Source organism: Meriones unguiculatus, chromosome 10 (assembly GCF_030254825.1).
Source record: "Meriones unguiculatus strain TT.TT164.6M chromosome 10, Bangor_MerUng_6.1, whole genome shotgun sequence".
In the NCBI taxonomy this organism is placed as follows: Eukaryota; Metazoa; Chordata; class Mammalia; order Rodentia; family Muridae; genus Meriones; species Meriones unguiculatus.
In genome coordinates this window covers 79,277,076-79,291,077 of record NC_083358.1, presented here as the reverse complement: position 1 = coordinate 79,291,077, position 14,002 = coordinate 79,277,076, and the positions used below count along the sequence as shown (strand labels likewise).

General features: G+C 38.1%; 1 protein-coding gene across 12 annotated transcripts in view; it reads left to right on the top strand.

Moving 5' to 3' along the window:
* Positions 1-14,002, top strand: part of Camk2d (calcium/calmodulin dependent protein kinase II delta) — a 256,393-nt gene that overhangs the window by 78,471 nt on the left and 163,920 nt on the right. For all 12 annotated transcript variants that reach the window (XM_060392779.1, XM_060392777.1, XM_060392782.1 and 9 more), the window contains exon 3: positions 11,712-11,771. In XM_060392779.1, the coding sequence (XP_060248762.1) occupies positions 11,712-11,771 (60 nt within the window). The remainder of the gene's footprint in view (positions 1-11,711; positions 11,772-14,002) is intronic.

The following is a 14,002-nucleotide window of genomic DNA, read 5'->3' as shown; positions in this document are numbered from 1 at the left end:
TTCCTTTATTTTTTGATATTATAACTATGCCTGCATCTTACAGTGCTTTACTTATGTTTTCTTCTATCAGCTTCAAGATTTCAGGGCTTTATTAATGCCTTTGATCTATTTATGAGTTGATTAGATATGTATCTAATAAAATAAGTAAGACTTCAATTTCCTTGCATTAAAATGACTGATAAATGCAGCCTGATAAATGCTAGTTTCTCTTTTTTTTGAAGGACATTCTCTCTCCTTCTGTGTGTGTGTGTGCATGTGCTTTGTGTCATAGGGGTGACTAAGACAAGGTGTCACTATGTTGCATGCAGACCATCTAGCACTTGTCAGTCTTTCTCCTTCAGCCTCCCTATTGTCACGATTACAGGTTTGTAATATTATACTGGTATTAACAAGTCATCCTTATTTAAACCATGACTTTCTGGTTTTATTACTAAATTTTAAGCATGTAGACATTTTCCAAAACAGGTATCAGAGTCTATATCAGATATTTGTCTCATTGCCGAGACAAAATACCCACTTTGGTGGGGCAGTGTCTTCTTGCCCTGTTTATCTTAACCTAGATAGTCCTTCCCAAGTAGAGCTTTGTTTCCATGGCAATTGTAAAGCTCATCAAGTTTTCAGTCAAGAGTAACCATCAGAGTATCTATCCTTGGTCTGTTTGTTAATCTGGTTACTAAAAATGCCAGTTGTGAGAATGTTTAAGTACCATGCATGACACAGGAATTATTTTCCTATTGGTAATGTTATCTTTGTAGCATCTTTTTTTTTTAATTTTATTTTTTTATTATTAGTTACATTTTATTAACTCTGTATCCCAGCTGTATCCCACTCCCTCATTCCCTCCCAAACCATCCCTCCTCCTCTTCCTCCCTCCCTCCTTCTCTCCCTCCCTCCCTCCTTCCCTATTCTCCTCCCTGCCCCTTTCCAAGTCCACTAATTGGGGAGGACCTCCTCCCCTTTCATCTGACCCTGTTTTATCAGGTATCTTCAGGACTGGCTGCAAAGTCCTTCTCTGTGGTCTAGCAGGACTGCTCCTCCTTTGGGGGGTGGGGAGGTCAAAGAGCCTGCCATTGAGTTCCTGTCAGAAATAGCCCCTGTTCCCCTTACTATGGGAAACCAATTAGTTACTGAGCTACCACGGGCTTCATCTGAGCAAAGGTTCTAGGTTATATCCATACATGGTCCTTGGTGGAGTGTCAGTCTCAGAAAAGACCCTGTGCCCAGATTTATCTTTGTCGCATTTTAATGAGATGGAGAGAAATAAAAACAAGGTTTTGGTTTTATTGTTTTGCATTTATAAGCTTTTCTGGTTTTGTTTGTTTTGTTTTGCCATTGTTGCTGGGAGAGCCTTGTGAGGATTCATTTTTCCTCCAAGTTTTCAGTTGGTGTCTTTCCTCCGTGGTTGAACACTCATGAGTGAGAGTGATGTAATGCAGAAATAGGCTTTTAGTGACTGTTTTAGCAAAACAAGTAACTATTCACTTAAAAAGGAAGGCAAATGCTATAACATTTGTGCATAATATCTTAATATGCAAATCTCATCTTTTACATTTAGTATTCGAACAGTGAAAGACATTTCTGCATCCCATCATATGTGTTGCCAATCATATGTGTTGCACACATGTTTGGGTGGACCTAATGACAGCGTGATTTAGAAGATTCTTAAAAAATGTCAATTAATTTTAGCTTTAAAAAAGTAAATTCAAAATAAAATAAATAGTGTAGTAAGAATAGGCACATTTTAGTTTATTACTTTTATTTATGTATTATTATTATCATTATTATTATTATTATTATTATTTTGCTTGAGACAAGGTCTCTGTAGCCTAGGCAGGCCTCCAATTCACCATGCTCCAAGCATGACCTTGAACTCCTGAGCTCCCACAATAGTATCTCATATACTGCTGTGCCTGGCTGACAGTGACTTTTAATGCGCTGGCAAATACCGTGGAATGTATAAAACAGAAAAACAGAGAAAGCAAATGCCTCTACCTCTCTTCCTATACATGTGTGGAACATCCTGTAGTATTGGTCCATGATCACGATGCCGCCAATGGGGTGTCGCATCCTCCTGCTGAAGACTAGGTGCTGAAGGTTGCCGGAAACATTTCTACACTCAGATGACTAGCATTAGCACAACTCCGTCACAGACAGCATGGCCAGGCAGGTGCACTTATTCTGAAATTTACTTACTAAATAGACCTTCAGTCCGGCTTCTCCTTCACTGGCTCTCAAAGACCTTTACAGCCACAAATGTGTTGAGAAGGGAAGAGGAATAAGGGGGAGAGGTTGATTGCTGTTAAAAATACTGTGATGGGAGCTTTCATTAAAAAAAAAAAAATGCATGCTGGTCTGTGAACTCACTGTGTAGGCCGGTACAGGAGCCCCTGCACAGGAGAGATCACAAGACTGCAGCTTCCCCACTCCTGTCGACTCAGAGGGGAATTGGCTATTGGGATGAAAAACGTCAGGTGCTTCAAGCGCCATAAAAATTCACATTGCTTGCAGTTCTTTTCTTTTATTCATCTGTATTGTTATTCAAAGTCATTCTTTTATCTCCATTTTAAGATGTTAATATTAAACTACATTAAAAATTGCTCCTCAGAAAGCTGTAAAAGACAGCCCTTGGTTTCACCTTTTGACTAAGTTGTATGTATTTAATACTTAATAAAAGCAAAATAGCTTTATTTTACCACACACACACGCACAAGAATACACTCTTATGTTATTAGTCAACTGTCTGTAAAATTTTCCAGGGCTGTTGTAATGATTGGAAAAGGGTGGATTATATTTAGCACGCATTGTGTCCATTCTGGGCCTCTTTAATCTCTAGGCAGCCAAAATTTAAAGGATTTTCATACAAAGTGTATCAATGACTCAGCTGAATTCAGCCTAACGTGGAAATGGAGTTGTGTCTTAAAATCCCTGCAGCCCTCTCAGAAATCTGGGGGAAATCCGGAGGATAGCAAATGTGGAAGCAAGGTAGAGTATTACACAGAATTCATCTCATAGCTGTTTATATGCTTACATTGTTGACATAGTTACAATATATATACAAATATATAAACCACTTTAATCTTAATATGCATCCCACTCATGTCCTCCGGTTCTCTTTGTTTATAAGGGCTTTTTAAATGATATTGACAATCCTGAGATGATCCATTCTGCCATATACACTCTTCTGGGAAAACTCCCCTATAAAGACCCTGAACCGTAAATGCTGTCCTGGTGAATGCACACCCTACCCCCCCATCCCCTACCACCTTGAACTAATTCGACCTTCCCTGCACTGTTTCCTCTACCCTGAAGGGCTATGCTTGTAGCTGGGCCCGTCCAGGACATGATGCTCTTCTTACCTGTGTCTGTGGCAACCTTCCTATGTCAAGTGCCCTGCAGTGGAGCTGCCAGAGATGCATCCGTGTTAGCAGAGGGCACAGTAGGCCACTGAGGCACAGTAGCAAAGCCATTCAAGGGGCCAGGGGCTGGGCTGCCTAACGTCAGGCAAGACTACAAGCTGTAAGTAGGCTTCCCCAACCCTACACTCTCTTGATTTTACCGATCAATCTACAGTATTGTTTTGGACCCGTGTGTCTGCATTTAACTGTGCATCAAGTATTTCCCCTGTGCCCCTAGTGGATCAAAGCTCCTTTAGACCCACAGTTTATCACTAAGAAGTAGTGACAGGTTTCCTCAGTGGCTCTTCTACAGAGTGGTAGGTCCCAGCAAGCATTTCCATCTTTATGTATGGATACAATATATTCTGTACAGTTGGACATTAATTAAATGGTCATAGAAAAATACATTATATAAATTAATGTGCACCATACTTAGAACATTAGAAGGCCTAACACATACTGTGTCACTTGAATTGCAAGTGAATAAGACCCTTATAAGACACAGCTTTCACTTTACATTTGTATAACTTCATGTAGAGCATTATTTCGTGACATTTAACATTGTCTCTCAGAATGGATGCCATTGTTTATGGTAGAAATAATATAATTCTCCTAGAAGGTGATATAAGGATGGTGCTATCAAATTTATTTATTCCTTTACTGTCTTAAGAAATAAAGTATGAAAATTAAAAAAAAAAAGAAATAAAGTATGGCATTATCCACTGAAAGATTTATAATATCTTTCATGACAGATTATCAGAACAGTGTTCAGTTTGACTCTATGAAGTAGATCAGCAAAAAAAGTATTGAGTTGAGCACAGTGCCATATACACTGAGGAGGCTGAGGGAGAATGGTCATCATGAGTTCAAGGCCAGCCTAGGCTACATGGTAAGATTCTGTGTACCTCCCTCCCCCCACCTAAATAAAACTATCTGAAATTACATAAAAGGCTAATTTATGACACGGCCAGTTTAATTTGTTTAAAAAACATTACTCTTAGGCTAAATAGTTCCCTGGTTTTTTGGGGTTTGTTTAAGAAGTGAAATATACCATAAACATGAATGACTTTTTAAAATACATCGATTTTTCTCCCTAATTTTCTAATAGAAAAACGGAAAAAGATGATTTACTCAGTATAAGCACACTGGAAGGAGGGACAGAGAAGGCCAGGGAATACCCGAGTCCATCCTCCTGGTCCTGACACGAGGTTGCACATATATAAGCCTCCAGAGCCGAGGAGCTGTCCTGCCCATCACTGACCCAGCGTTGTGTTGACTTCCCTCTCCTAAAGGGTGGTGTGAGATTTGATCTCTTTGCTTGATGGAATGAGTATAATTTTACTGAAACTTAAAGTAGTCTATCTTAAAATCAGTCAGACCCCTTTTATTCATGTTAATGATGATTCTATTCACCATAGGGAACCTCCTTCAACTACGTGCAGTACCTGGTGCTAGACGTGTTATGCCGATTTTATAGGTGGCTATGTTTTTAACATACTTTTATTTTTAATTAACACTTATTTAAAGGTTTCAACGTGATATTTTGATAATATATCTAATGTGTAATCATCAGATCAAATTTGCATTTTTGTCATCTCAGAGATTTATCATTTTTCTGTACTGGGAACATTAAAAGTTTGCTTTAGTCACGTATTGAATATTCTATAAACTGTAGTCAGCTACAGCTGTGCCTGTGCCTCAAAGCATTGGAAGTTAATTTTCCTATGTAAATGAGATACCCTACAGTTCATAAGTCTGTAAGTCATGAGATGTATCAGGTGACTGAGGTCTATGGTGCCTGGCACAAAAATGAAATTATCTGCAGATCCTTCCAGTCTCATAAGGAAAACTACACGTAGAGGAAAGCGAAATATGAATCAAGATGTGGACACTTAGGGCAAGTCATTGGAATCTCCAGTTGTCAGTCAGTGCTAGAACCAGGTTAGTAATCCTTGTCTACCCTGAAGCCAGGGACATTCCCAGCTCTCTGGATTGGTTTTTACATCAGGCACTTTTGGACCCTTCATTTATCTAGTCAGTTCACTTTCCTCCAGAGGTAAACATGAAGAATGTAAGGTGAAATCAAGCAGAATGCCAGTTCTTTTTTTTGTTTTTCTTTTTTAAATAAAATGATTATTATGAAATAAGTGGAAGGGGAGACATCTCCACAAAGGGAACTATAGTTTCTACTTAGCCTACATAGAAATGGCATTGGATTGGCATCGTAACTCATAATTTAACTTTTGTATGGTCTTCCTGCACAGAGAAAACGCTAAGATTTTACTTCTAAATTGAGAAAAATGAATGGTCAGTGCAATAAGAATGTCATTTTCATCATTGTAAAGTGACACTGACATGCTCAGTGGATAGCAGAAATAATAAGGGTTTGCCGATACCTGATATCAGAAAGAACCCAGATCAGATGGTTAAAAGTTCAAATTTGTGACCTGACACATTCACAGTGGAAGGTTAAAATGAGAAACATTAATGGATCTTTAAAACTTGTAAGAGAATATGATGACTTTAAATCCATTTTTAGTGATGTGTTTTTGAATGCGACCTATTTAAATGGACTTATATTCTTTCCAGAGGACTGTCTTAATGGCTGAGATATATTTTTTTTTTCACAAGAAAAGCATGTTCAGAATGTAACTCTGGAGCTTCCAGGTTAAGGCTATGTAATATGGTCCATTTCTAAGATGGCATCTCTTCAGGTTTTCCCATTAACAGGTTAATATATTTATTATTGAATATTTTATAACCAGGTTATTTATTTACTTTACGAGGTTTATATTTTTACAACTTTGTTTGCCTTGGTTCTTAGCTCACAGAAGTTGTCAAACAAGAATGGAGCATCCATCATTTTCTTTTCCTTTTTTAAAATTCACCAAATATTTATGTAATGTCTATTTTGTGCATCTGAAGCTGTCATATATGCTCAAGATAGTTATAAAGTTTTAACTTTTTAACACTCTGCTAAGATGCTCCCCACTGGATGAGCGCCTGTGAGGTGTCGCACCTGAGATCCCCAGGGGCTACGCTGGATGATAACCAACTCATAGTGTTAGTCGTGACGATATCACATGGCAAAGCAAGGAGCCAGCGACAACTCCTCTCCCCTAAGGTCCATATTTTAATGTTTTGGTATTTGTGCAAAGGGGGCCAAATAATTACGCTCAGAATCTTGCTGTTAGTGAGAGTTAATTTCCTGACAGTCAGATCAGCAAGCTGTTGCTTTGTGTAGTTGTCATGCTACCTGTGTTGGTGGGGGGAAAGAAGCTGAGGGCTAACACTCATATGAGTGGTCACATGTTTTTCACAAATATTAAACTTTTATTCTTGAGCACATGAAAGGTCACTTCGTCAATATGTCTGAATTTCAAGTTTTCTTTTTGTTTGAAATGAGTTAACTTTTTTCAGTATTTTACCGCTAGAAAAGGTAAATATATTTTTACTCAGAAACTGTTTTACAACCCTCAAGTATTCTGGGATGTATGATGGGAGGAAACCAAATTAGCTCAGAAGGCTGAAAATAGTGTGATATCTGCTCAGGTATTGTGCTGTGATGCTTATTATAAACAAATACAATGGAGTCTCAATTATTTGTATGACAGCTGGTTTAAGAGAGAAACAGAAACCAACAGTTATATAAAAATAACTGTAACAGGCTGGCCTTGAACTCACAGAGATTCTCCTGCCTCTGCCTCCTGCTAGTTGGGATTAAAGACATGAGCCGCCGATCCCCGCCGAGCCCCATGTTTTTGGTGACACTATTCCCCACAGACTCCATGTCAAGACTGAATGAAATATGTTTTCTTTGCAGATTGTTTATAACAATTCTTCAACCACATGCTGCTAACTCCATTTATCTCATCAAATCTGAAAAAATTACAGCCTGGATGCTTATAGTTTTATTCATAATAGTCTGGGGCTTAGCTTCACAGGGAGAATGAAGCCCATCTGTTACAGCTAGAGCACCTTCATAAAATGGCAAGGAACGATGGTTCTATGTTAGCGTCAGGGCTTTTGGCTAATAATCTTCAGGTCTGGGGATGTAGCTCAGGTGATACAGTACTTGCCTATTACTGACAGAGCCTTGCATTTTTGTCCCTAGAACCATATGCGTACAGTGAGATATACCTGTAATTCCAGCAATTGGGAAAAGGTACAGGACCAGCTCAAGACCAGCCTCAGCTCTATAGCATACTCTACAGGGAAATGTCTCAGAAAGCAAAAACCTCCAGAGTGCCAAGCCTCATCATGAGTCAGCCTCTTGCCGTTTATAACCATCCTTGTCTTTTGCTGTGGTGGTTGCGAGTGCTGGGAATAATGTGGTAGAATGTAGGAGGTTTGTTGCTGACTGGAGGAAAAGTAAAGGAAACTTTAAGTGTATAATGAATTTATCTTGTCAGCAGGATAAATACAGACATGTGCTTTTGAAGGAATCCCTCCTCCTCATTTACCTACTCCCTCTAAAAGTAAAATTGTGAACTTGACGTTGAATTTGAATCATACCAGTTGATATGCATATCCATTATTATAAAATTCTAATTTTTGTAAAAGCTAGAATTTAGTTAGATCATCACCTTTTTGGAATGTCAAAACATGCCCCAGTGGGAGAGTGCAGAATACTTGATGATTCACGGGAGGTGTAGAGCTGAATGACAGGGTGAGCAAAAAGAGTCAGTGAAGCTGCTCAAAGAGTGAAAGATGCAACAGCACAACATTGGAAAGTGAGCTGTGGTGGACAGACCAGAGGAGAGTCCTGTAACACTTGCTCTTTGCTGTCTGTGTCAGAATTGGGACAGTCCAGTTTCTTACCTCTAACCAATGGAAGATGGCAAACATAGACCATGTCTACCATGCTTAGGCTAAATAAGAGAATGGCTTTCACTTTTATTTCCCTGACTTTATCTATAGTGCCTGTGACCTCATGGTACATTCTGGGGACTAAGGGCTAAGAGCTGCAGCCAAACTCAGAACCAAGGCCCACAGCTTTGCAGCCATTTGCACAACTGAACAGTACCAAACAGTCTGCAGAATTGGAAACATATGAGTTCTCAGCCATGGCTGGTCCCTGGATTGCTGGGCATAGTTAATTCCAGGGTTGTGACCCACAAAAACGATGATTCTACGTTTTCTGCTTCTACCCCTGCAATGTTTGACACATCACAGCAGGAAGCTCGTGCATGCATCTCGTGGTTTTCTTGGGCCACCATAGAAGTACACAGACTGAATTTACTTCTTCACACGGTTCTGCAAGTTGGACATCTATAACCAAAGTGTTAGGCGTGTTTTCCTTTGACTTCTCTCCTCGGCATACAGATAGCATCCTTGTCCCTCTTCACAGTTTTTCTTGCCAGTGTGCCCATGTCCTGGTTTCTTGTTTTTGCATACAGCAGCCATATTGGATTAGAGCACACACCAGTGACCTTGTTTTAACTACTTTTTAAAACATTCTGTCCACAGCTATAGTAATGTTTGCAGATCTGGGGATTAGGTCTTCAGCATATGAAATTTGCAAGGTAGAAGCTCTTCCAATAATAACTTGCTTTATAAAAATCTGTAAGACAAGTGTGGTGGCACATGCCTGTCACCCCAGTGTTCAGGAGGCAGAAGCAGGAAGATTTCTGGAAGTTCATGGTCAGCCTGTTATGCATAGCAACTTTCAGGCCAGCCATAAAACCAAAAAATAAAATAGTAAATCTCTAATTATTTTTGTCTGTACAGCTAAAACTATGTAAAACTTATTGTCTGTAAAGTTCCTTTGCTTTCTTGTTCTTACCTTATATATGTTTTACTTTATGTATGTTTTTCTTATTTATGTAATTACATATTTTTCATATTTTATAATTGTGTAACACGGTTAGCATGTATTTGCATATTCTTACGTTCACAATGAAATCATAAATCTTGTAAGCAAATGTCTTACATATGCCTCACATTAAACTCTTTACTTAAGATAATGATAATGAATACATTTTCAAAGTTTGATGTAACCTTTTGTGTTTACTTGCAAGTTTTAAATAAGAATATTTATATATAGTTAAGAATTAAGATTTGTTCAAAGCATCACAGTTTGAAGAATTCCTTTTGAAAAACAAACTGCTTTTGGTAGTACAGGCTGCTATTTGCCAACCCAGAGGAAGTGTTTTAGGGCCTGTCCATGCAGTGCAGTCACTTCGTGAACATACTGGTTTTCTCTCAGTGTGCCTGTGCTTGCATACATGTTATTCCCAAAAGCTCCAGAAGAAAGCGTCTACATGCAGCAGTCAGTGGTTGACAGGCTGATGGTTTCAAAATATGGATCTGAGGAACTCCTGTACTTCTCTCAGGGGACCTGTAAAGTTAAATGTATTCTTAAATAATACGAAGACCCTATTTGCCTCTAGAAAAACCAGCTGGTAACAGTCGTGTGTGTGTGTGTTGACACGTGCTATGTCATGAATGCAAAAGTAATGGCCACTAGCATTGCTAGAATTTGCATGTCTCAAGGCAGTGGTGCCAAACCATAGTATCAGTCTTCTTAATTTTAGCACTGCTGTCCCACTGCAGGGGTGGCGGTGTTTCATTTGTATTGTCTATGATGAAGGACTCAAAGTTGTTCAGTCTTGGCTGTCGCTATTTACTGATGCATCTTTGTACCCTTCTGCATGGACTGCTGGTCTGCATGAGAGAGGCACTTTTGCTCTTTCCCCAAGTGTGGTGGATGGTCAGGATAAGGAACTAGTGTGGTGGCTGGAGGGGGAGCTTAACCAGCTGTTCCTTCCTCCAGCATCATTGTTACTGGAGAAAAGAAAAGCAAGCTGTGGTATGGACAGATGTGAACAGTGAGCACCTCACTCAAAGAAGAGCAGCGACAGCTGGCAGCATTCGTTGCTGACATCATAATTGTATGGGAAAACTTTATCTACCTGTAAGAGTTGTCTGATAACCCAGTGTAAAGGTTGTTCTGATGTGATTGGTGGTGATATTAACAGATTTAACTTTTATGAAGTCTTACCATGAAATATGTCAGCCAGCATTAGGAGGGACTGCATCATTTACTGAACCACTAGTTTCCAGTGACAAAGGTATCGTGTGATTAAAATTGTGCAATTCTAAGTATAAGAAAAAAGCAAAAGATTTTAATGTTATAGAGTAAAGTTTAATTATATTAGGCAATATATAATGTTGAAAGCTCATTTGACTTAAACATTAACATTTATAACCCCATTTGATATGGCTCATAAATTTAATTTGTAAAGTCTCAAATTTCACACTGTACCTAAGCTTAAAAAAAAGTTTACATAAAAAAACAAAAAAAAAAAAATTGTTCAATGTTCCTGAATAAACTGCATTGAAAAAAAAAAGTTTACTTGTGTTGAGTTTGGGTGTGATATTAAAATTAGTGTTTACAGTTATTTGAAAAGCCCGTTAAATTATGTCCTTCACACACTTATAAGTTCAGATGTTCTTCATATACCCAAACACCAACAGAATGTCACAGCACCCTGAATATCAAGGCAAACCTGAGGGTGTGATCCTCATTTGGTGGACAGGAATCAAAGAGACTCACAAGCAATGTAAAATAGATTCTCTATTTTCATTATTACTTTATTTACCTAAAAAAGGGAAGTGTTTACTAGGGAAAATATGTTAAGCAGGCAGGGAAAGACAGAGCTGACCAGGTGATGCAAAGTTTGAAAGTTCTTACTGTTAGAGGGACAGCACCCACATAGGAATTTGGACAAGCAGTGGACCATACAAGAAACACTTTGCTCCTAGGGGTAAACTATAGTGGCCTCATTACACTGGTGCATTTGGATTCCTGTTTCCAAATATGCATCCTCTATGGATATTGCTCGAACTGAGTTATTTCCAGGTGTCCCAGCACATGAGACCCCGAAGCAGGAGGCTCCCGAGCCTGGAATCAGCCTGGAGTCAGCCTGGAGCACAGAATGAGATATGAGCTCACTGAGTTAACCAACTCAAAACTCCACTACATAAAATCAAATACTAAACAAAATGCAATGTTTTTTGTTTTGTTTTGTTTTCACTTAACGTTAAGACAAGGAGTGTTATTATTCTGTGCCAGCCCTACCAGGTTCGACATGTTCTATAACTCGATCAAACACCAAGCTACAAACTGCAGAAGGGTAGATTGATGCATTAGGTGGCATTCACCTGTATAAAACTTCAGATGATCAGTGTTTTTCAAAGAAATCAAAGGGTAAATTAGAATAAATGCTTTATGCTGTCTGTATGCTGCCTACTATGACTTACTATTTTTTGTTTTTTTTTTTGTAATTTATTGTTATTATTTTTTTAAAACAGATCACCAGAAACTGGAAAGGGAAGCTAGAATCTGCCGTCTCTTGAAGCACCCCAATATTGGTAAGGAAATATTTTCAACTTATTTAAACAATATAAGTTATGTTCTGTATGAAATGACAGTAAAAATGTTAACTTCAGTAAACTAGAATATTTACAATTACAGACAAATGGACTCTAATCTCTTGATCATGGTTACATTTTAGCCATACATTTTCATGTATATGGTTTTTATTAAGTCATCCTTTTTTGATACAATTTGTGAAGCAAGATTGAAAATTTTAAAAATGCTTCAATTAATTAGCTTAGCCTTCTCCTAAGGGAATGAATATAATGAAATAAATATTGCATGTTTCCTTCAGTACTGAAGATGGATTGTGCATTAGCCAATGAACATACTGAATATAATTTAGAAATTTAAATTAGGTAACTTCTGACTACATTTTATTCACCTTATTTTAACTACTTGTTCTTAAGTCTTAACAGTTAACAGTTTCCCTCTGGACACCTCTGAAATAAAAATGATAATCTTTTACAGAGCTAGGAGAGAGGTTGTAAAAGTAAAAACAAAATAGGCATATTTTTTTTTTAAATTTGTAGCCATAGTTTTTCAAGAAGCAGAAACTTTATATAGCCAATGTAAAAAATATATGTATGTATACTTATGTGAAACTGTCCAGTTAAAAATTTGGAAAAAAGTGAAAAACAATACAACCAATATTTGCTACTATTTGGAATCACGGTTTGTGTAATTAAGCATTGTTCAGCTGCTGGTGGTAAAAAATGGTGAGAACAACTATGCCATTACTTCTTACCCTGTCCCCTTGAGGGATTCCAGTGCAGGCAGATGGTCAGGACTACATCATCCTAAATGATGAATTTGAGTAAAGACAAAAAAAAAAAAAAGACAGAGAGAGAGAGAGAAGTAGCTAGTCATGTAGCCTGCTGGACCTAGCAGATTGTCACGATAAGCAGAGAGTGCGGAAGGAGGGAGAGAGGCAGCGGAGAGAAGAGAAGAGAGGGAGGGAAGGGAAAGGAGGGGAGAGAGTGAGGAATAAGACAGGGAGGCAGGATAGAGAGAAGAGAGGGAGGGAGAGAGGAAGAAAGAGAGACAGATAGACAGAGATAGAAAAGCTAATGTTCCCCAAGGTGGAACATTGCCCATTGAATTCCACTAACACTTGTTTTCTCATTGGAGGAAATAGGACTTTTTGCTTTTTCTTAACTGTTTTAATTGCTGAGTTCCTAAATTACCTAATCTGACTCTATTGTTTTTACTTATGTGAAGAACAGTGATTTAGAAATCACAATCTCCTAGCTTGTCACAGGCAAGTAAGCAGCAGCCAACAAACAAGGGATGCTTTAAACATGAAAGAGGCATCATGGTGGCCACAGACCTTTAATCCCAGCTAGCGAATTTCTCTTGAGTTCCAGGCCAGCAGCAAGTGAGACCTTGTCTTAAAACAACAACAATGAATGAATGGATGAATGAATGAATGAATGAATGAATATGCAAGAGCACCTGAACTACCTAAAGAGAGTAGCAGGGCAGTGCTGGGGAGCAGAGCTGGCATTTATTGCTGCCCTAGAGTGCTCAGGGTGGTCTGGAGGGGCCTGGATTGCCCTGCAGCTGCTAATGTCTTAGGAGAATCTTAACCTCTGTTTAATTACTTGCTCTTTTTTACTGCTTTGTTTATTTCATCATTTAAAATTTCTTCTATTTTAAAACTTCAAAAACACAGACACTACTTTTGAAAGTTTTTCCCCTGTGAAAAAATTTTTTCACTTCTTTTCCTCTTCTTTTTTTTTTTTTTTTTTTTTTTTTTCTTTTTTGACAAGGTATCACTCCATAGTCTGAAATTTGTCATGTAGACCAGGCTGGCCTGGAACTTATCCTCTATTACCTTGCAGTTTTAGGATTAAAGACATGGGCCACCAAAGAGTCAAATCTTGAGTACTTAAGGCAAATAAAAGTGTTTTGCCTTATTGTTGTTGTTTTTTTCCTAAAAAGAAAAAAACACCCAAAATGACAATTTGTTAAACAACTTTTCTTCAGTGCTTTTTAAAGCATTTTTTTTCTTTTTCTGATTGCAAAAGCAACATGTACACTTAGGAATAATTTTGGAAAAAAATATAATGATGCTTAAATTAGAAAGTGGTGAAAAGAGTTTGTAATATTTGTATTATATGTTTCTGACTTTCTATAATGAATCTCATGCCTGGCTAACTGCCAGTATTCTCCTGCTTGCATTTTCCCACCACTTTACTGATTACCTGACTCAGCATAGTGTCTT